Source organism: Grampus griseus (genome assembly GCF_964374135.1).
Source record: "Grampus griseus genome assembly, chromosome: 8".
NCBI classification, from domain to species: Eukaryota; Metazoa; Chordata; class Mammalia; order Artiodactyla; family Delphinidae; genus Grampus; species Grampus griseus.
The window spans coordinates 58046929-58069070 of record NC_139002.1 but is presented as its reverse complement, the minus strand read 5'-3'; the positions used below and the strand labels follow the sequence as shown (position 1 = coordinate 58069070).

Here is a 22142-nt window from a genome sequence, read left to right as displayed (position 1 = left end):
ATGTAATTTTCCCTCCAATTTTCATTGTAAGTATTCATTCTAAGAGCTAAAAAAACAGATTGACACTTTTGCTTCCAAGTGCGATAGAGCAGCTTTTGGCAGTGAGTGCTTCTGCTGAGAACAACTACAAAAGCCAGATAAAATAGTTCTCCCTACCCACCGCTCTGCCCCCAGAAATATGTTCAGCATTGGCGAGCTGCGGAACCAACCAGGCCTGGGGACGCCAGGTTCCAGAGGAGGGAATCGAAGGAGAGAGGAGCTAACAGTCTACGGTTGCTTTTTATACCTCGATACGAAGTTTTCTCAAAAAAAAAAAAAAGCATTTGCACTTTTTGTTTATTTTATATACAGTCACCTTGCCCAATTCTTTTATTAATTCTAGCAGTTTTTACTAGAGTCTCTTAATGTTTACCAGGCATATACTGTTAACAGTAAAAAGAGTTTTATCTCTTTTTTTCTTAAGTTTATAACTGCTATTTTGTTTTCTTATCTCAATGCTCTTGCTAAACCTGGGTGGAATAACAGAATACTTGATTAATGGAAGGAGTTGCTAATGCCTTGGATGACGGAATTTTACTAAACTCTTTTGAACCCATTACCTGCCAGGCTCTATGTCTACTCTTGTGTTACTCCTCACAACTTGTGTTACTCCTCACAACATTGTTGTCCCAATTTACACATGATGGCCGGGTGGGAGTGGCCCAGGAATGAGGAGCCCAGGGCAGAGTTCCCACTGCCCCTTTCTCTCCACCATCTTACACTGGATTGGAAAGGAGTTTTAAGCTCTCCTAAGGGAACCATCTCCTGAGGCAACAGAGCTAGTGTGACGTGTGAATCTGCAGGGATGGCGAATGATGGCTTTGTCCCTCCTTCATCTGTTCACTGATTCATTCATTCTCTCCAAGAATATTCATGGAGCACTGAGCACCTATTCTGTGCCAAGCTCTGCCTTGGGCACAGGGGACACAGAGACAGCGGTGAGGCCAAGTAACCACAGGATGGGCCTTGCCCACAGCTGGACAGCATTTTCTGGGCAGAGGGAATAGGATGAGGCCGCCAGGGCCACAGAAGGAGAGGTTTAAGTAGAGAAAAGAAGGAGCCCTGGACAAGGTTGAGTGTATCAGGGTATCTGACACAAGTCTGTTGTATTCAGGGTATCTGACACAGGGCTGTTGTATTCTTCTTGTCCCGCCTTGACCCTCTCATTCACAGTCTGCCCAGTTGCCAGATGCAGGCTTGCTCAGTGTTCTCCACTCCCAGAGGGACTTGGTAACAGCAGAGGGGGCTCTGTGTAGCCTAGATATTGTGGAGGGGCTTTGTCCTGACACGGAGCTGCACTGTTGGCAAACTTGGGAGCCGCTGCAGAGTTCTATGCGGGAGTACCTGACAATGTGAGACCACGTCTCACTCTCCTGGGCATCAATGGGAGTTGGTTCCATGTGCCATGACAGTATATGTGTTAACAGTTCTCTTGGTTTTAGGCAGAATTTTTTTGTACAAAGAGTCAAGGAACACACTATTAACAATTCAGCAATAGCTGTAATAAAATAAAAGGCCTTGTCAGTTTCACACTGCAATGAAAGAAGTGCCTGACACCCTGGAAATGCCTAACCACGTGATTTAGTCCATCTTATGCTTAATAGCAAACCAGCTAGGAAAAGAAAAACTTCAATATTCATATCAAGATAAGCCAATCTCTTATAACATGAGAAAGATCCTGTCTCTGGAAGCAGAAACCAAATCCATCAAAAATACAAGTGGAAAAAGCAAACTTGATGCTATGTGGGCAACAAAAGAAAGACTCAGGACCTTCATACAGAATTCCAGGGCATGTGTGAAGAGTCAGGTCAAGTCTCTGGAGGAATGTTGGCTAAAGATGAAAGACCTGACAGCTCCCCTTGGAGAAGAGAACACAGATAATGACTTGGACTTGGGAAGTGGAGACAGTATTTATGACCAGACTAGAGGAGCCAGGAGGAAACTGACTGATGTTGAAAAGTTGAGTGTGCATTTAAACATCCAAGATGGAGGGAGAAATCAATTCTACATCAACATTGCTAAAGAAGGAAACAAAAAAGCCGACATGACTAATCATCTTAGAAGTATTCAGGCTGAGCAAATCTTGACTTTTGAAAAAGTGCATATCAAAGTCTTCAGGGAAGAGGAAATGAAGTGACTGAACATTGTCAAGAGAAAGAAATGGAGTCTCTTGAGAAATTATCTGTCCAGGAAGATCATTACTTGGAACAAGAAGAGGAAAGTTCTGAAGCAAATGACAAGATGAGCATGCAAATGAAGAGCTGAAGACCTTCAGAGAGCAAATCAAAGACCTTTACGAAAAGCTGGAAAGCATCATTTGTTCTCAAAACCAAATTATCTCCCTGGAACCAAAAGGTCCTGATCACTGGACAAGAGCACAGGAGGCTGAAAGAAACCTCTTCATCTCAAGACAAAACATTGCAGATATGAGACAAACAACAGTGGAAACAGTGAGCTTCTAGAAGTGGTTCCTCATGCATCTGATGATCCAGATGGAGAATTTTCCAGGGAGCGTTTGCAAGCCCTCATCTCTGGGCATGGGGTGCTGTTTCTTCTGAGATAGGAGGGTCTCAACACCCTTCCCCTCAGACCCTCTCCTTGGCTGCCAGGCTTTCTTCCTCCATTCCCAAATCTGGTGTTTCCAATACATTCAAACAGGAAGTTCCTGACAAGAAGACATCTTCCTCCCTGTATTAGTCAGGGATCTCTAGAGAAACAGAACCAGTAGGCTATACATACATATATAAAAAGATTCATCTCAAGGAATTGGCTTATGCAGTTGTGAGGGCTGGCAAACCTGAAACCTGTAGTGCAGGCCAGCAGACTGGAAACTCTCAGTCAGGGGCTGAGACTATAGTCCACAGACTATATAGTTTTCTTCCTCAGGGAAATCTCCATTTTGCTCTTAAGGCCCTTTGACTAATTGGGTGATCATCAAGGATAATCTCCTTTACTTAAAGTCAACTGATTGTAGAGATTAACCACATCTACAAAATACCTTCACAGTAACGCCTAGATTAGCATTTTGATTGAATAATGGGTATTATAGCCTAGACATAAAACAAAGCTAACTGCCTCCCAAGCCACAAGCCTGGATGAAGCCCTCGGGGATGGCTTTCCACTAAGAGATTGCTGTCCTTCTTATCTTCCCTCATGGGCTGGGTTTTTCTCTGGACATTCCTGTCCATGAAATGGAAGTACTTTACCTTCCAGGTTCTTTGAGCCTGAAAGTAACCCTTCTTTCTACTCAAACCTCTGAAACACTGCAAGACCATTTCATTTTTTTTTTCAAAGTTATATGAAAATTTTCTACATTTTTTAAGTTAAAAAAATTTTTACAACAATAAAGAACAATCCAACTGAAAAATGGAGAAGAAACATTTCTCCAAAGAAAATATGCAAATGGATAATAAACACATGAAAAGATGCTCAACATCACTGATCACTAGGGAAATGCAAATCAAAACCACAAGACAATACTTTTCACCTGCTAGGATGGCTGTAATCAAAAAGAGAGACAATAACAAGGGTTGATGAGGATGAGAAAAACTGGAATGCTCATGGGTTGCTGGTGGGATTGTAAAATGGTGCAGCCACTTTGGAAAATAGTTTGACAGTTCCTCAAAATGTGAAACAGTTACCATATGATGCAGCAATATCATACCCAAGAGGAATAAAAACATATGTCCACCCAAATACTTGTACACAAATATTCATAGCAGTATTGTTGATAATAGCTAAAAGGTAGAAACCGAAAATGTCTATTAACTAATGAATGGATAAATAAAACATGGTATAGAATGTTATTCATCAATAAAAAGAAATGAAGTACAGTCAACCCTCCATACCAGCAGGTTCTGCACCTGTGAATTCAATCAACTACAGATCAAAAATATATTTTAAAAAATTCCAGGGCTTCCCTGGTGGCGCAGTGGTTGAGAGTCCGCCTGCCAATGCAGCGGATACAGGTTCGTGCCCCAGTCTGGGAAGATCCCACATGCTGCGGAGCGGCTGGGCCCGTGAGCCACGGCCACTAAGCCTGCGCATCCGGAGCCTGTGCTCCGCAACGGGAGAAGCCACAACAGTGAGAGGCCCGGGTACTGAAAAAAAAAAAAAAAAAAAAAAAAAAAAAAAAAAAAATTCCAGTAAGTGCCAAAAAGCAAAATTTGAATTTGCCTAGGGAAGGCAAATTTACGTAGTTGTAAAAACACATTGTATTTGCAACTATTTACACAGTATTTATATTGTTTTAGGTATTATAAGTAATCTAGAGATATTTTAAAGTATAGGATGTGTGGGGCTTCCCTGGTGGCACAGTGGTTAAGAATCCACCTGCCAATGCAGGGGACACGGGTTCAAGCCCTGGTCTAGGAAGATCCCACATGCCACAGAGCAACTAAGCCCGTGCGCCACAACTACTGAGCCTGCGCTCTAGAGCCCGTGAGCCACAACTAGCGAGCCCCCGTGCTGCAACTAATGAAGCCCACGCATCTAGAGCCCGTGCTCCACAACAAGAGAAGTCACCACAATGAGAAGCTCGCTCACCTCAACGAAGAGTAGCCCCCGCACCGCAGGTAGAGAAAGCCCACGCAGAGCAACAAAGACCCAACACAGCCAAAAAAAAAAATAATAAAATGAAATAAATTAAAAACAATAAAGTATAGGATGTGGATGTGTGTAGGTTATATGCAAATATTATGTCATTTTATATAAGGGACTTGAGCACCCGAGGATTTTGGTGTGTGTGTTTTGGGGAGTCCTGGAACCAATTCCCCGCAGATACAGAGGGTCAGCTGTACTGATACCTGCTACAACATGGATGAAACTAGAAAACATTAAGTGAAAGAAGCAAATTATGAAAGGTTACATATGTAATGTTCAGAATAGGCAAATTCATACAAAGTAGTGGTCGGCAGGGGCTGGGGAGAAAGGGGATTGAGAGTGACTGCTAGAGGATATAGAGTTTTGTTTTGTTGTGTTTTTTTTGCTGGGCTGCATGGCATGTGAGATCTTATTTCCCCAACCAGGGATCGAACCCGCACGCCCTGCAGTGGAAGCGCAGAGTCTTAACCACTGCACTGCTAGGTAAGTCCCAGGATACAGAGTTTTGTTGGGCTGCGCCCCACAGGCCTACACGGCCTGTGCTTGCCCAGCTTCAAGACTGAAGAAAGAGCCCGAAGTCATCAACAGAGACATCGATGGTTTAATGGATGGGGGGGCTTACACGTCCGAAGCAAGGTCCTGGAGTGGCACCCCACTATGCACGGCAGATGGCGGGCAGGATATGGTGGCAGTCTTCGCTCCCGAGGTAAGGGAAGATTACCAGTTATAGGGGAATTGATGTCAGGTGGGTTCATTAGTTACCAGGGAAACCAGTATCACTGCCTCTTTGATAAGAACAACTACCAGCTGGGGCCTGGGGCAAGTATGTAGGAAGGTCAGTCATTTGCGTAGGGTTTAGGTGAAGCAGGCACCGGTCCTGCAGGGGATTCACAGAGTAAGAGAACAGCCATCTTGAGTGGCCTGGCCATACAAGTTTCTTTTTGGGGTGATGAAAATGATCTGAAACTAGATAGTGGTGATGGTTGCACAACTTTGTGAATATATCAGAACAGTGAATTGTATACTTTAAAAGAGTGAATTTCGTAGTATGTACATTATATCTCACTAAAATTATTTTTAAACTTTTACATAAGAGGTTTTGCTCCAGTTGCATTTTGATATAAATTTCAGAATTTTTTGATAAATGGAGATAATATAAGTTATTCTCATTATATTATACTCTCTAGAAAATGTAAGCAGTAAATTTTAATTTGATAAGCCAGCCCACTATTCTCTAACCAATATATTATCCATGAGCTGTTCATCCACCAGAGACATTTGAAATAGCAAAATACTCTTCTCTCTGCTAATGGCTCTATGTACTACAGTTACAACAGAAATGTAAAAGTTAACTTGTTGGCTTGTTGGTCTCAATACATTGTAGTTAATTAAACAGCCTCTCAAAGCCAGTACTGCTGAAGCTGTGTCCTACTATGCTCTCAGCACTTCTCACTTGTCAATCCACACTCTTCCCACCCATCTGCACAGCTGCGAAGATTAAAAACAATCTCAGTAGTAATCGTCATAGCTTCAGGAGTCTATGAAGCCCCAGGAATTATATGCAAAATGTGATGTGTGTGTATTTTTTCCTGGGCAGCGTCTACAACATTTATCAGCTTCTCAAAGAGGGTCATTGACCAACATTTTAGAGATTTATGTCAGGTCATGCTGCGTTTAGATTCCGTAGTGGCATCTGTGGTTTTAGTTTGCCAAACATCCTTTCCCCTTTCCCTTTTTTCTCGTCATAGCGCCCCCATCTTTGGTTGGGGAGTGGGGAGACCTTTCCCTGAATTCCACACTGATGCTGGAAAATCTTCTCTTTCCATCTGTTACTAAATCCAGAGAATGTCATCTGGGAGCTCTCTGCACTGTTCCCCTGACCCATCCCTCTTTGAAGGAGCCACCAAGGGGAGCAGGGAGAGCAGGGAAGAGGGGCAGCACCCAGATTCCCTGAGGCCAGCTCCACCCTACCCTCCCTCCTTTCCATCTTGCTGCAGTAGCAGCGGCAACTGTAGTCTGGAGAAGGTAGGGGTGGGACATTCCAGAGAGACACAAGGATGGAAAACAGCGTGGTTTAGGAGAACTGATTCCTGGGGCGGCATGGAGGGGATGAGCTCAGAGGCAGATAGGATCAGCCCTGGCGGATCCCCCAGCAAGGCACGCACTGCATGGAGGTCCGAGGCACCGGGTTAGCCTGAGGTCAGGATTACAGAAAACCAGGAGCAAGACAGGGAAGCTTAAAGAGCCAAGCTGTGCATCCAGGACTGGGGTGATGGCAGGTCAAGCCCGGCTGGAGGAGGATTGAGCCCCGCCCCCAACCGAGGGAGGAGGGCTGGCTTCGCCCCCCACCGGGAATCTGAGCGATGCTAGTCCAAGACCACCTCAGAATCACAGATGACTTGTTATCCAGTGAACTGAAGGTCAAATAGGGGATCAGTAGGTGGGCCTGGAACTGGAGAGAAAGGACGACTTTCTCTAGGATCTATGTGCCCCCTCTCTTTGACACCCCCTTCCGGTTTCCACTTGGTAGCACCTTCCTGATCCCCTTATCTCCAAGGCGCTTAGGGAAATGTCCCCCTGCAGGAGCCTTCTGAGACATGCTGCTCTGGCTGCCCTGGAACCATGAGCCCTGCAACTCCGGTAAGAAAGAGATCTCTGGGATAGGATAAAGGGCCCAGGGCAGGGTGGGTTCCATTCTCAAGGGATCTTTCAGGCCCTGACAAGCTCTATCCTCTGAATGACATCCTGGGTCTGCTCCTAGGTGGGGGTTTGTAGGGCTGAGCTATTCAAGGAAATGATCCTGGAGGAACAGACTGTGGTGGTAGATAGAGAAACAGTCTTCTTTCTCTAGTTGGGCCCCTTTCAATCCATTTTTGACTGTCCTAGAAATACCTTTCCAACCCATAAATTGAATCACCTAACTCCTCACCTTGAAACCCGCAAGCCCAAGCTCCAGTCACTATGTCATAATGCCCAAGCTCCTGAGCCTGTCATCCAAGACTTTCATGTTATATCCTTGCAACCCCTGCAGCTTCATCACCTGCTGATCCCCATGCCCTCCCCACTCCCACCCCTGCACTCTACCTTCCAAACACGCTGAAATACTGGACACTCATACTCATCCTTCAAGACCTCTTCCAGCCTGCTCTGGGAAGCCTTCCTGAACCTCTTGGTCAAAGTCAGAGTCTTCTTTCCCATTGTCAAACCATGCCCTGTGCTTTAATTGTGTGTTTATGTTGTCTCCTCCACCAGACGGGAAGCTGGGAAAAGAAGAGGAAGGGCCTTGTCGGATGCTTTTTTATGCCCTCCACTAACGCCCGGTGCCAGGCACAAACTAAGTATCAAGAAAACATGGCAAAGCTAGGAGCCTGGTTTCTCCTCGTAATTTACATTTTTCTAGAAAATTAGAGGTCAAGATTCTTGGGAAAAAAGTATTTCATGATAAATGAATGAACAAAATAATGACTAATAGCAAAATAAAATCGCAGGTGCGGCCTCTCACCTGTGCTCCAGTTGGGCACAGGGCTACCACCCACGAGAGGCTGTATATTGATTACCCATATCTAGGCCTGCAGACTACAAGTCCCAGAAGGCCTCCTGTCGCACATCTCTACACGCCCCGCCCCCTCCCCGGTGGCGGGGCGGGACCGGAGGGCGGGGTCCCGAGGCAGCTAGACCCCGGGCGCAGCCTGGGGAGTGAACAGCCCCGGGCGCTCTGGGGCGCACAAAGCGCAGGCGCAGCGGGTTGGGAGGCCGCAGCACCAAGTAGCGGCCGTTTTGGCAGCAGCGTCGCAACAGGTGTAGACAGGTGGGTGCATCAAGGGGGGTTGGAGAGGGAGTTTGCACCTGGCCGTCTTATCTGACCTGTGTCTGAGCCTGAAGATGGGAGGGAGCAGCAAGAGAAGCAGGGACAAGCCCGGGCCTTCCAACCCAGGTGTTCCAGCCAGCCCTTGCTGCGCAGCAACAGGTGTGAGCTAGTGGGGGGAGGGGCGAAGGCACCAGCTCAAAAGTAAGCCGCGCTCAAGAACAGAGGGCACCTGGATTCCAATCCAAGCTCCGTCACACACATGGACAAGTCACATGCTATAGCTTAGTTTGTCCATCTGTAAAATAGGAGGAAAGATCCTACCCATCTAGTAAAGTACTCAATAGAGTTGCAGTGGGGCCCAAACTTTGCTGTACACTGAATCACCTGGGTATCTTGGAAGACTATCAGTGCTTACCTCCTGCCCCCAGATATTCTGATTTAATTATTAGTGGGTATGACCTGTGTATCGGGAGTTTTAAAAGCTCCTACCAGAATAATGGTTAGAAGCCAGGACTGCTGGGTGTGAATCCTGGCTCCACTGCTTAATAACCAAGCAAATCTGCGCAAGTGCCTGGACCTCTCCAGGCCCCAGTTTCCTGAGAATAACAAGGATTATTGTAGGGCTTCAACGAGATACTAGATGAAAGCACTTGAGAAGTATACCTGGCACATAGTGCTCGATCAATCATAGTTGCTGTTGAACTATTATTTTATGCACTTTGTAAATGGCTCTGGTGGGGTTCAAATGTGAGGGAGGCTTCTCTTATCATGAAAGTCCCTCATTCATTGCCATGATTCTAATATTCTCTGCTGCCAGCGTTTCAAAATTCCAGGGTTTCTAACATTTTAAGAGTTCGTCACTTCAGTCTCTACCTGCCCGATGGACATGCTTTTACAGATCTGGAAGTGGAGGCCAGGGAGAAGGGACTTGGTCAAGGTTATGGGGCTGAGATTGGAATCCAGGCTTCTGACCCCCAGCCCCACCCCAGCGCAGTGGGTGGCTGCCCTGCTGACCCTACAAGCACAGGGCTCCGATTATGTGCCTGGAGCAGAGAATGGGAAGGAGACAGACAGGCTTGCCCTCTTTGTTTACTCACACTCCTTTAAACGTTTCCTCGGTGGCTCCCCCAGGGACGACAGGGGTGGGGGCTTTTCTCTGAGGAGCTGCTGTGGAGCAGCTGATGAGGCCCGTGTGTCCTTTGGCTCCTCTGACAGGTTTCGCCTGACTCTGCCCTGGAAAGTCCTTTTGAGGAAATGGCCCTGGTGAGGGGCGGCTGGCTGTGGAGACAGAGTGAGTGACCCTGGGCCAAGCCCTCATCTGTCCTGCACCTTGTCCAGGGGCAGGGATGAGGAAAGTGGCCTGTTGGACCTGCACAGTGAACCCTTCTCCCAAGAAATCATGCCCTTTTTATCCTCCCCTCCTTTGTCCATACTCTTGTCTCTGCCCGGAATGTCCTTCACATTCCTGACTGCTTGGTAAACTACTTATTCTTCAAAACCCAGCTCAGATGTCCCCTTCTGTGAGGAGCCTTCTCTGCCTTTTCTCTCCTCACTACCCCAGCCCCTGCTGTAGCACCAAGCTGGGTTCGTGTGTTCCCAGTGCCTCATACATGCCCCTGTTATAGCCCTGATAAATATATAACCGTCTTTACCTGTGGGCCTCACCACTCCCCCACCTCATACTGGCTCCAGACTGTGAGCACCTCAACTGCAGGGACTGGGTTTAATTCTCTGTGTGTCCACAGCACGCATACCCAGGGCTGGCCACAGAACAAGGTGCAGAACAAAATGAAAAATGCCTCTGTGCTTTGGAATTTGTAAAGCTCTAGGAAGATCTCTTATGTCTTTACCCTTTTCTGTAAAGTTTTCCAGTCACAGAATGTCTAAAGCTAGGGCTCAGACCCACCTCTGACCAGAGTCATGATCTGAATCAGAGCTGTCCCGGGCTAGGAGCTCCCCACACCCTATGACCCGTACTCACTTCATTCAGTTCAGCAAACACTGAGTCCAGGTCCTGCTGGGTGCCGGGACAGGTGAGGTGAGCTATGGCCAATCCCTCTGCTCCCCATTTGGTGGAAGAGGCAGACACTACACAAATGACTGTCACCTGGGGCTTGGCCTTTTTTTTCAAGTATGCTCACAATTATAAGCAATAATTGTACACCCCTCAGCAGAATGGATGCAATGGAAACTAAGGGTTTCCTTAAGGCAAGCACTTGATGACTAGTTGTTTTGTTAATTCTTGCATAAATCATATTCTGCATTCATACAAAAACAACTTAACGCTTTTTCTCTGACAAACTGTACATATAAAAACAAATGTTCAATTGGACATGAACTTAAATTTGTGGAGGTGCTCCATGTCTTGTGACACTTAAAAAAAGAAAAAAAAGATTTCCAGCTTCCCCCAAGGAAAGAATCTGATCATTCATTTACCATTCAGCACATTTATGGAGCCCTGACTATGTGTTAGGCCCAGTGGGAGGCAATGGGTGAGCAAGACAGAGGCCCTGCCATCATTTCAGGGAGTAGACGGGCAAGGACGGGGTGGTTATAACACTGGGGGCCGGGGGTAAGGGGACTCTGGGAACCCACCCAGGGCTCCTGCCCCCCAGCAGGCTCTGTGATCAGCCTGCCTGGTGGGTCTGGAATATCGCACAGGCTCCATCCTCCGCCGCTGGAAGCGGAATTGGTTTGCCCTGTGGCTGGATGGAACCCTGGGCTACTACCAAGATGAGACTGCGCAGGATGAGGAGGACCGCGTGCTCATCCGCTTCAACGTCCGAGACATAAAGATAGGCCAAGAGTGCCACGGTAAGCAGAGCCCCTTTCTCTCTGGCACTGTGACTATGGCCACGGCCCCCACACTGTGTCTGCCTGAGAACACCTGCTCTTCTCAGGTGGAAGGCTCTTTGCGGCTTTCAGAGGCCTTCCATAGACATTGCTTCTGGGCCTCTATCACCTCCAATTCATGTGGGTGTGAATTAAGAAATCAGTTCCTTATTGAGTTCCTACTCTGTGCTGGACCTGGGCCCTATGCCGGGTTCACAGAGGTGAGTCAGACACAGTTCTTACCCTCTCCCGTGCTAGGAATGGAAAAAGATGAAATGAAATAAGGAGGCTCAGAGAAATTAAGTGACTGGCCCAAAGTCACACAGCAAATCTCCTTGATCAAGGCTCAGGCCATAATTATACAGGGAAACTGGGAGATAGATATACCTAACTAGAGAAGCAGGCAATGTGGAAAGGTGGAAGGGTCTAAAGAGTTGAGCAGAATCCCAAGGAAAGTGTGTGGGATCAGATGATGTTGGCAGTGGCCAATAAAAAGGACTCAGAGAAGTCAATTCCTATGCTTGTTTCTGGTTTACTGGGGAAACCTGGGGCCTGTGCCCTGTGGAAACCCCATATATGTGTGTCTGCCTTTAGATGTGCAGCCCCCAGAGGGCAGAAGCCGAGATGGCCTGCTGATCGTGAACCTACGAGAGGGTGGCCGCCTGTACCTGTGTGCAGAGACCCAGGATGATGCCATGTGAGTGGTTCCCAGGAGAAGATGGGGTGGGATCTTGAGGAATATGACCAGACGCCTCCTCCTCATTGGGCCTCTAGTTCCCTAAAGGTAGGAAAAGGGGACAAAGACCAGTGAGCATGGTAGTCTCAGTGGAGTCTGGGCAGAGTGGATTTGAATGGCTCATGGTGATCGGTATGGTATCCAGGAAACTGATATGGTTAGGGATGAATTCAGGACTGTTGGGGGAGGGGTGTGCATACCTACCTCAGGTGTGTGGTCCCTGGTCACTCAGAGTTGGGCATCTAGCAGCCTCTGAGGTGAGCCCTCGCTTGGGGGTGATACAAAGGAACAGACAGCCCCATGGCATCCTCAGAGGCCCTCCTTCTCACTCCCTTCCTAGAAGATGGCCTGGGGCAGGGGGTACTCTGATCTGAGGGATAGACCCTACCCTGCCTAACAGAGGCAGCCCGCGGGGGGGCCCCCCATGTGAGATGCAGATCCACACTGAGAGACGGGGCGTGTCTTCCTCACTCACATTCTTGCCCTTCCCACTCTCTGGCGGAGGGTCAGTTGGCCTTTGTGCTACAGGAGAGTGAAAGAGATGGGATGTGTGGGAGTCGGGGAGGCTGAGCTCGGGGTAGACAAAGCACAGAGCCGCCTTGTCCACCCCAGCCAGGTGCCATGGCAACCAACAAAGGCTCAATTGTCCGGTGTCCACTGGGTGTTCCCGGGGCTCTGGGGTCAGAGCATTGGGGAACTGAGTTTGTAGGTTTGGGATGTGGAGGTGGGTTGCAGCCAGAGAACCAGCAGCCTAGGCATGTCAGAATCTGAACTCCTAAGGGACCACCCAAGCCCAGCTGTCTTTTGTCCAGATGGGGGAACCGGAATTTCTAGAGGGAAAGAGACGATGGACTAAGAATGCATTAGGAGGCTGCAGCTCAACTGAGGGCTTGTCTATGTGACTGGAGCAGCAGAGGGGGTCACCTTTGTCTACCCGAGGGAGTCAAGAGGATCTCCCCCTTCACAAGAGACTAGGGCTAGAGGCTGGGTTGGGGAGGAAAGTCTAAAATGTGGGGCCCAATCTCCTTTCTCCTGAACTCCCTCCTCATGGTCTGGTGGGTTTGCATTGCAGAGCATGGAAGACGGCACTGCTGGAGGCGAACTCCACCCCGGTGAGCCCCCTTCCCTCCCTGTCTCCTCCCCACCCCTACCTGCCATGGAATCATGGGTGACTCAGATTCGGTCTCTGCCAGCCAGCAGTTCTCAATTTCCATATATCTGAGTGACTGAGTCCCGAGTGGAAAAGGACAGAAGACATCCAACTGGTGCTTGGAAGAGGGAGAGAGAGGCCTCCAAGAAGGCTTGTTGAAGGGGGTGGCATGTGAGCAGGGGGAAAGGAACTATCTTTTGTCCAGCAAGTATTATGTGTCAGGTGTGATATAGTTACAGTACCAGCTACTCCCCTCAACCGTCCTGTGAGGTTGGGATTATTGTTCTCTCTCTGCAGATGATAAGATTGAGTTTTATTCATCCACACAACAAATATTTACTGAGTTCCTACTATGTGCCAGGCACTGTGCCAAGGACCAGGGATCAGAGGGTAGCTAAGGAGATGTGGGCCCTGCCTTCCTGGACTCAGCCTAATGGGGAGCTAGACGTGAAGTCACAAATTACAGAGTTAGTGATTCCATTGCAGTGCATTCAATGTGCATCCACCTTGATGGCCTGATCCAGGTGGGAGTCCAGACAAGGCTTAAGATGAGACCTGAAGGATAACAGAAATCAACTGGGTGAAAGGGCTGGGGTGGGGTGAAGGGAAGAGCTTTCCAGGCAGAGGGAACTGCAGGTGCAAAGGCCCTGAGAGGGGTTATGATGCTGGCAAGTTGAAGAACAGAAGGAAGGCTGGGGTGGCTGGATCTCAGGGAGAGAGAGAGCCGTGGGGGAAGGAGGGTTAGCAAAGCCAGGCATTAAAAGCTCTGTTAAGGATAGTGGTTTCCGCTAAGAATACTGGGAAGTCACTGAAAGTTTTTAAGCAGAGGAACGGCATGAGCAGATCAGACCAGACTTGTAGTTTTAAAAAGATAGTCTGGCTGGTAGGTAGGGAATGGATTGTAGAGGGTAAGAGTGGATGCCCAGAGACCTGTTAGAAGGCTGGGACAGTGTGCAGGTGACTGCCTGTGGGTCTGGACTAAGGCCTTGCTGGCAGAGACAAGCTGATGAGGATAAGACACACTTAAGAGGTAGAATCAACAGAACTTAGTGATTGATGGAGGTATGGTTTTGAGGAGCTGCCCAAAGGCGTGGTTTTGAGGAGCTCGGGTGGCCAAGCTTGGCCTCAACCCCCATCTGCCTGACCCCAGATTCTGTGCTTGCTCCTTCTACCTGTGGCACGGTGGAGCTCCTTCTCATCTAGAAAAAAAAAGTCCGCTGGGAAGTAGCAGGGAAGACTGGGATGCATTTAGGAACTCCCTCAGGCGTTCACCTGCTGAGGGCCAGGCGTTGTGCTTGACCACCCGGCATTGGTTGTATCATTATTCTTCAATAAGAAGGGGTAGGGGTTGGTATTTTTAGTCCCATTTTATAGCTGGGGAGCTGAGGTTCAGAGGGGAATTGACTCGTCCAAAGTCTCATCGTCTTAAGTCAGTGGAAGAGCCTGCACTGGAACCTAGGTCAGTGAGACTCTGAGGGAAGGGCACTAACTGCAGTAGGAGCTACACGAGCAGAGGTGGGGAAGTGGTACGTGCAAGTGTGTATATGCACACATGTGTGTCTAAAGGCCAGGAGTCTGGACTGGCTGGAGGGTAAGGTGTGGAGGGAAAGAAATAGGAGACATGACCTCTGAGGAGCCATGTCACAAACGGCCTTGAAGTCCAGGGGAAGGAACTGAACTTTATCCTGAGGGTTGTGGGGAGCAATAAAGGGCATTAAGCAGGGGGGCTGTGGTCAGGCTTTGGAGCAGACTCAGGCTTCTGGGTGGAGGCTGGGGCAGTGGTCATCAGGGTGGAGGGACCTGGCTCTGAGCTCCAAACCCACTTACGCAGGGCAGACCAGTCCCACCCAAGAGGGGCAGGAGGAAGGAGGTGAGGGCTGACCGTTCTGTACTCTGTGACTCTATGAAGCTGCCTTGTGTCTTCTCTGCCTATCCACCTTCCTGCTGCTCTGCTTCCTAAATCTCTCTACTCTGACCCTCCACTCCACCTCCCCCCGCTCTACACACACATATGCACACACGCACACACGTGCACACACACGCGCGCATCCCTCTGGTCCCTAGGCTTGCTCGAACTGGGTGTGTTTGTACCTCTGTGTCTTTGTACTAGTGTCTGCCCATCTCTTAGTGTTCATGCCTGTGTCTGTCTGTCCTGTAGTGACCTGTGCTTTGTCCCTCCACATCCTGCAGGTTTATACCCCACTCTGGGTGGAGGCTCCAGGAGGAGCCCCTGACACAGGGCCGGGGGCACAGTCAGGGGCAAGGCTGTGGGGCCAGTGCTGGGTGCAGGTGGGTGGGCAGGCAGATCAGAGCTGTACTGTCCTCCCTGGAGACTGGGGGCCTCAGCAGCCTGAAACAGGCGAAGGTGGGCTATTCTGGAGAGACACTACTGATCCGTCTTCTCTGTGTAACTTCAGCAAAATCACCACCCCTTCTGAGCTTCCCACCATTACCATGGGCTGGGGAAGAAGAGGATACCCCCTTCCCTTGCCCAGCTGGCAGAGGGCTCTGCTAGGGCCTGTGAAGAGCTCTGAGTCTCTCCAGATGTAGAGGGCCTCTGACACCCGCCTCCCTCCCCTTCTTGGGTTTCTGTGGCTTAAGCAGGCCCCAGCTGGAGCCACCGTCCCTCCCAGGAGCCGCCGGGTTTGCCCCAAGGTCAGGTGTGTGACCTGCTCGTGGAGCCCCTGTAATGTTGAGAGGCGGATCTGGGTAAGTGCTGGCTCAGCCCTCCCGGCCTCCATTCTGGCACCAGGATGTGCCTCCAGCAGTGGGCCCAGTCACATCCCTTCCCTGCTCACAAACATTCCATGGCTCCCCATCATTCATAGGACACCAACCACAGCTCTGCTTTCAAGGCCTTCGGAATCTGGCCTGGGCCAGACTTGCCCACCTCATCCCCCTCATCCCCTGCGCTCCAACTGCTCTGCTCAACCCCCTGCTCCCAGCTATGCCCAACCTTTTCTGTCTCTCCAGCCTTTGCATGTGCTGCTCTATCTGCTGCAAAGACCCTTAATTTCCTGACAAAATGATGCTTATCCTCTAAGATGCACCTCAAAGGCTGCCACCTCCTCAGGGAGGACTTCCCAGACCTCCACACATTGTTGCTCCCTCCCACAACCCACTGCGTTAGTGCTTAGTCCTGTCTTCATTCTGCCTGATTTCTAGTTCCTATATTTTTGTCTCTATTCTCCCAGGAGACCTGGAACTTCCTTCAAGGCAAGGATCAGGTTAGGTCAGCTCTGCCCCTGTGGAACCTGGCACAGTGCTGGGTATACAGCTGGTGCACAATGAGTGCTCAGTGATGGGAACAGTCTTTTTTTTTTTTTTTTTTTTTGCGGTACGCGGGCCTCTCACTGTTGTGGCGTCTCCCATTGCGGAGCACAGGCTCCGGACGCGCAGGCTTAGCGGCCATGGCTCACGGGCCCAGCCGCTCCCCGGCATGTGGGATCTTCCCGGACTGGGGCACGAACCCGTGTCCCCTGCATTGGCAGGCGGACTCTCAACCACTGTGCCACCAGGCAAGCCCGGGGACAGTCTATTTTGACCCTCCTATTCCTGGTGCATGAGGGTGGGGTACAAGTAGGCCTCAAGCAGTAGTCACTGAATGGGCAAATGAGTGAATGAATAAAGAGAGGAAGGAAGGAGTAAAAAAACCGCTTGTTATGGCCTCACTACTGCGCATTATAATTTAGTCCGTGTCTGTCTCCCTGCCACACACCCCTCTCCCCAGTGTTTCTGGAAAGCAGGATTTGGGGATGAATCCCCTCTCTGTCTCCAGCACTCAGCCTGACCTGGGGTGGGCACAGTAGGGGGCTTGGGTTAGAGTACCTGTGGTCAGCTAGCACAGTGGTGCTCAATGTGGCTGTGCATTAGAATCGCTTATGGACTTAAGAACAATTCAGATGTTCAGATCCTACTTCTGGATGCTCTAATTTTGTAGTTCTGGGTGGGGCCTTGGAAATCTATGGTTTAAAAAATTTCTCCTGACGATTCTGATGTGCAGAACCACTGAGCCCAGAAGTGCTAGGACCACCTAGATGCATAGACATGGTTCTGCTGGATTCTCACTGTGCCCTGGGAGTGGGCAGTGTAGGAAAGACTGTCCTCATTTACAGATGAGAAAACTAAAGCTCTGAGAGGTTACATAACATGACCGGGGTCACTTAATTCATCAGTGGCAGGGCTGGGATTCCCAGCCCAGCATTGAGGCATCCCCCATACCCAAACTAGGATAAAAGTTTGTTTAAAGTGGGGATGCCTAAAAATTGAATTTAAAAGCTATAAACTTGAGCTTTTCTGAGGTGAGGGGTCCATTTGCATGTGACCTCCTGATTGACCCTGTCCCCACCTACAAAAGGGGCTGGGCCTGGAGAGGGAGAGGATCTGGATCAAACCCTTAGATTCTGTGAGGTCTCTGGGGAATCCCCTGCCCCGTTGCCAGGTGACCCACATGAGCTTGCCTCTGGGCTTCTTAGGCCTGGAGGGTAGAAACAGGTGCCCCACAGAGACATGAGATGGTGCTCTCTACTTTCTCCAGGGCCTGGACAAGCCCACCGGCTTACAGTGCAGGGCAGATGTAGGCTCTGGACCTCAACTTCCCTACCAGTAAAACTGGGGCTCTGAGTGCTTAGATCTCTCTAGCCCCTCCAGGCTTAGAGCTCAGATCTTGGTCACCCCTACCAGAAAGCCCTATTGGATCACCCTTGGGGAAGGAGCACAGTAAGGGAAGTCACTTGAGACTGAGCATTGTTTGTCTGAGCCTCTTGCATTGCTCTGGGTCTGGTCATTGTACCTAACTTGAAACTGGACTTAGAGTTGGGTGACCTTAGTTCCAGTCTGACCCTGTATTTGACTCACTTGAGATAAATTCAATACATTAGGCACCTACCATGTTCCAGTCAGGCCTGATTAGACCCAGTCCCTGCCCTTGTTGGGGGCAGGAGGTGTTTTCTTCAAGTCTGATGGAGGAGACACCTCACAGGGATACAACAATGACACCATAGAGTGGTTGGTGCTGTGATGATGGAAGTCTAAGGGCCGTGGGTGCCCAGATGGGACCCTAACAGAACCTGAGGTTCAGGGAGAGTGATATGTGAGTTGAGTCTAAAAGACAGGTTAGGTAGTTGAATTTAAAAAGATGAGAAAGGAATCCCTTTCAAAGGGAAATGGCATGGATACCTGAAATCACAGGTGTGGTTGGAGGACTCCCCTTTACAGCCAGACTTCTTAAAAGAGATGTCATGACATGCTGATTCCATCCCTCCTCTCTCAACCATTCTTCAGTCCTCCATAGTCTGGCTTCTTCCTCCAACCACTCCTCTGAAAAGTGTTTTCAAGGTCGCCCACAATTTCCAATAAACCAATGGCTTATTCTCTTGGCACTGGGCAAGAGGATGGACAGAAGAGCATATTCAGAAGATAAAATCATGAGATCTGGTGGCTAATATGATGTGGAAGATGTGTGTGAAGACAGCGGTGCCAACCTGATGTCTTGGTTTGAGTACATGGTGGTGGTGTTTAGAGGAAAGCATTCACAGAAGAGCAGGTTTGGGGGGATCGAAGGATGATGAAATTACTTTGAGATGGTTTAAGTTTGGACACCTGGACTTTTAAGGGACCACCTGGACCATTTAGGTGTTAAGCTCAGTTAGAGATATAAGGTGCAAGGGGGCTAAGAAGTCTGTTCCAAGTCTGTTCCCCATGGATAAAATGAGGGTCTTGGATTAAGAGCTTCCATTTAATTCAGCATATATTTATTAGTCCTTGCTATTCCCTAGGCCCTGCTGGCAACACAAATGAATCAAAGCCCTTGCCAATAGGTAGCTCACATTCAGGGTGCAGGCAGGAAAGGCCAGGAGGAAGGCTAGGAACAAGAGGCACAAGCATAGTCCACAGAGAACTCAGGAAGAAAGGATTCTTTCTGAGGCCAGAAGGGCTTCCTGGAGTGGGTGACTTTTGAATTAGGCTTTGAGGGGTTGGTAAAAATCTAATGGGGGAGGGGAGAGGGCAGACAGTCTATTCCTCCCTCCCAGAGAGAACACTGACCATTCTTCTCTGAGCCTCCATCCCCAGCTGTGTGGTAGAGTGAATAATGCCTGCTGTAAGGATGAGAGGAAATAACACATGTCAGCATCTCCCTTAGGACCTGGAACATGGTGGATGCTTAATAATACTTTAGTTACTTCCCACCTCTACCTTTCCTTTCCCTTCTTTCCTCCACAACCCCCTTTTATTTCCTGGCCAAAGCCCAGGCCCCCCTCTCCATAACCAGGAGAGTAGAGAAGTCCATTGGGTTTCTCCAAGTGTCATCACTGGAGAGCTGCTACCAAATATTAGACTATCTATCAAAGGAAGTAGGGAGCCATGGAGAATTTTTGATCAGGGGAGTGCTAGGTAGGAAGCCAGGGCAGGAAAATGGCATCGCTGGGAGCTGGATGGAGGGGCTGAAGTATTAGAGGACAAGGGCCTTGTGGGGAGGTAGGGTCTTTCTTCAGGAGCTTGCTGGTATCTGGGGACCCATTTGTAAACTTGGTGTGGTGGCTCTGTGGGCCCAGAAGGGCCTGAACCAGGTGTGGGGGGGAGGGGACAAAAGCCGGGCCCAGCTCTCCGGCAGCTGACCAGGCAGGGCTCCCCAGGTGCGCATCTACAGCCCATACCAGAACTACTATGGGGTGGTGCCCCCCAACGGTCACGACGCCACATATGTCCGCAGCTACTATGGACCGACCTATGGTAAGTCTCCGGCCCACCCCTCCCCCTGCCTCAATTCCCGCCCCTGGTCTATCAGTAGGGGCCAGGCCCCACCCTTTTAGTGACCATGGATTTTCCCAGGTGGGACCCTCCGCAAGGCCCCCTCCCCATCCCATGACTCAGAACGGTTCTTGAACCAGAGCCCCTCCCCACTCCAGAGCTGACCTCTTCTCTAGGCCGGTCCCTATTCGCTGGCTGCTCAGCAATACCCATTCTTGAGCTGGTAGCGACCCCTGGTGGCTAATTCGGGAAAGGCTACCTCCTCTCACTCCAGGGTCTGGCGGTTAGGAAGGCCCATCCATCATCAGGTGCAGTCTGGAGTTTCTTAGAGACCCCGGGGTTTCCTCGCCAGTCCATCCTAGCCCCACGGTCCCAGAACGTCCGTAGCAGATCCAGGGCATAGAAGCCGTGGGAACAGAGCGCGCGTCCTTCCCGCATCAAGCCCTCAGTTTCTCCGACTGGGGAGCAGGAGAGTGGGCTCAGCGCCTTATCTTGGTTTGGGCTGGAGTCTAGCAGAAGGAGGCGGATGATCTCTTTGCTCCCTCCTCTTAAGTCCCTGGTCCTCACGGGCTCTCTCTCCGCAGGCCCCGGCGTGACGCACGTAGTGGTCCGGGAGGATCCTTGCTACAGCGCGGGCGCCCCCCTGGCCATGAGCATGCTTGCGGGAGCCGCCACAGGTGCAGCACTCGGCTCGCTCATGTGGTCGCCCTGCTGGTTCTGAGCCCTGGACCCTGCGCGTAGACCAGAAAGACCCCTTTCCTGCTTGGTCCCACCCTCCACCATCCAAACCCTGTCCCACTTGGCCCCTTAGTTTCCATTAGCCCCTTCTGGGCTCGGATCGTTCCTCCCACTCCCCACCCTCACCCTGCACATCAGAAGCTATCATCCCAGGCACAAACATAGCTCAAATTTCTTTTATCTACTGCTAGACACCCCAGAAATCCGTTATAGACACATATGTTTCCCCCAAACACGCCAGGACACAGAAAATGCAACTCATGGGTCTTCAAGTTGCCCAGGCACTGGAGACACAGGAATCAGGTTCTTTCCCCTGGCAGCTCCAAGCTTGGTGCGGCAGACTGGAGTAAACAAACACTTTACAAGGTGGAGTTATCAGTCTTTTGACAGTATGATGGCAAAAAGTGAGGAAGGTAGGCTAGGAGTAAAGTTGTTGGCAAGAGTGCAGAGCCGTGAACATAACGGCACATCCAAAGAATTGAATGGGAGTTCATTTGGGCTGGGGTGTGGGCAGGGGTCAGATCATGATGGCCCTTCAGGCTAAGGAGGTTGCTGGCTAAGGGGGAGGTGTGAGCTTTTTGGAGGGAAGTTTCATGATTGCACCATAATGAATATATTGCCTGTTTTAATTCCCAAACCCAAAACACTCCCTGAGTTTAGCCTCATCCTTCCCAGCTACCAGATTTCTGGATCCTTTGTTCCTTCAGTGTTCAGAAAGCACCTGTTTTCCATGTCAAGGTGCCTGGGGCAGCAATTGAGCTGAACCTGGGGTCCTCTTCCTGGGGGGCAGGTGAGCTCTCTTTGTGACTCGCCCTAGGTTGGTGCCTCCATCAAGAAATGCATTTCTGTTCCCCAAAAGCTTGGCCCCCTATCCATAGCTGTAGCTATCAGCATCTCAGGCTTTGTCTCTTCCTTCACTCTTGGGGAGATGGCAGTGCTCACCTCTGGGACCTGGTCCACCTTTGTCTCAGTCCTGAAGGCCCCACATGTGCCTCCCTGCAGGTGGCCCCGCAGTCTCCCCATTTGGTCCCCTTCTAGTCTCCTCCCCCATCCTGTCCCAATCACTAGTAGAAATGCTAACATCCCTGCCCAGTAGCCAGAGTAGCCTGCTAAGGTTCCCTTGTAGATAGGGGCTCCAGTTGCCCTATTGCAGAGACTAATAAAGGTGTGGTTGGCTCTAGCCCTGACTCTGGCTTTGTTTGTTCCCCCAGGGGGGCCCTGTTTCCCTGGAACACCTCTATGACTCAGCACCTACTAGCACCTTCTCTGGTATAGTGAGAAAAGTGTGGATTCTGAGGTCAGGTAGAATTGGTGGCAGCAATGTTAGCTGAGCAATTTAGGGCAAGTCACTTAACATTTCTGTATCTTGCTTTCCCCACCCATAAGCTGGCAGGTTGAAGTTGGCTGTTCCTGAGGGCTTGAGAGGAGAGGCTGCATCAGAATCTCTGTCATCTGAGCTGATGGATGATCCAGGTTATGCCCTGCCT

The 22142-nt window shown here is 49.8% G+C and overlaps 1 protein-coding gene across 2 annotated transcripts; it reads left to right on the top strand.

Annotated features, from left to right (window-relative positions):
- The first annotated feature begins 8328 nt into the window (after nt 1-8328).
- Nucleotides 8329-21827, top strand: PLEKHB1 (pleckstrin homology domain containing B1). Of its 2 annotated transcripts, XM_082660571.1 has the most exons (8): nt 8329-8449; nt 9665-9740; nt 11111-11263; nt 11876-11978; nt 13090-13129; nt 15772-15876; nt 19803-19899; nt 20502-21827. In XM_082660571.1, exons 2-8 carry the CDS (start codon nt 9704-9706, stop codon nt 20636-20638), a joined length of 672 nt encoding a protein of 223 aa, XP_082516697.1. In that variant the 5' UTR covers nt 8329-8449; nt 9665-9703; the 3' UTR covers nt 20639-21827. The 2 variants fall into 2 exon arrangements, with proteins under 2 accessions (XP_082516697.1, XP_082516698.1); XM_082660572.1 differs by lacking the exon at nt 15772-15876.
- The last annotated feature ends 315 nt before the right edge of the window (nt 21828-22142 follow it).

Coding starts and splice junctions, on each gene's coding strand:
- PLEKHB1 (XM_082660571.1), top strand. CDS start 9,704: ATGGCCCTGGTGAGGGGCGGCTGGCTGTGGAGACAGA. Junction 9,741..11,110: donor CGGCTGGCTGTGGAGACAGA/GTGAGTGACCCT, acceptor AATATCGCACAG/GCTCCATCCTCCGCCGCTGG. Junction 19,900..20,501: donor CTACTATGGACCGACCTATG/GTAAGTCTCCGG, acceptor CTCTCTCCGCAG/GCCCCGGCGTGACGCACGTA.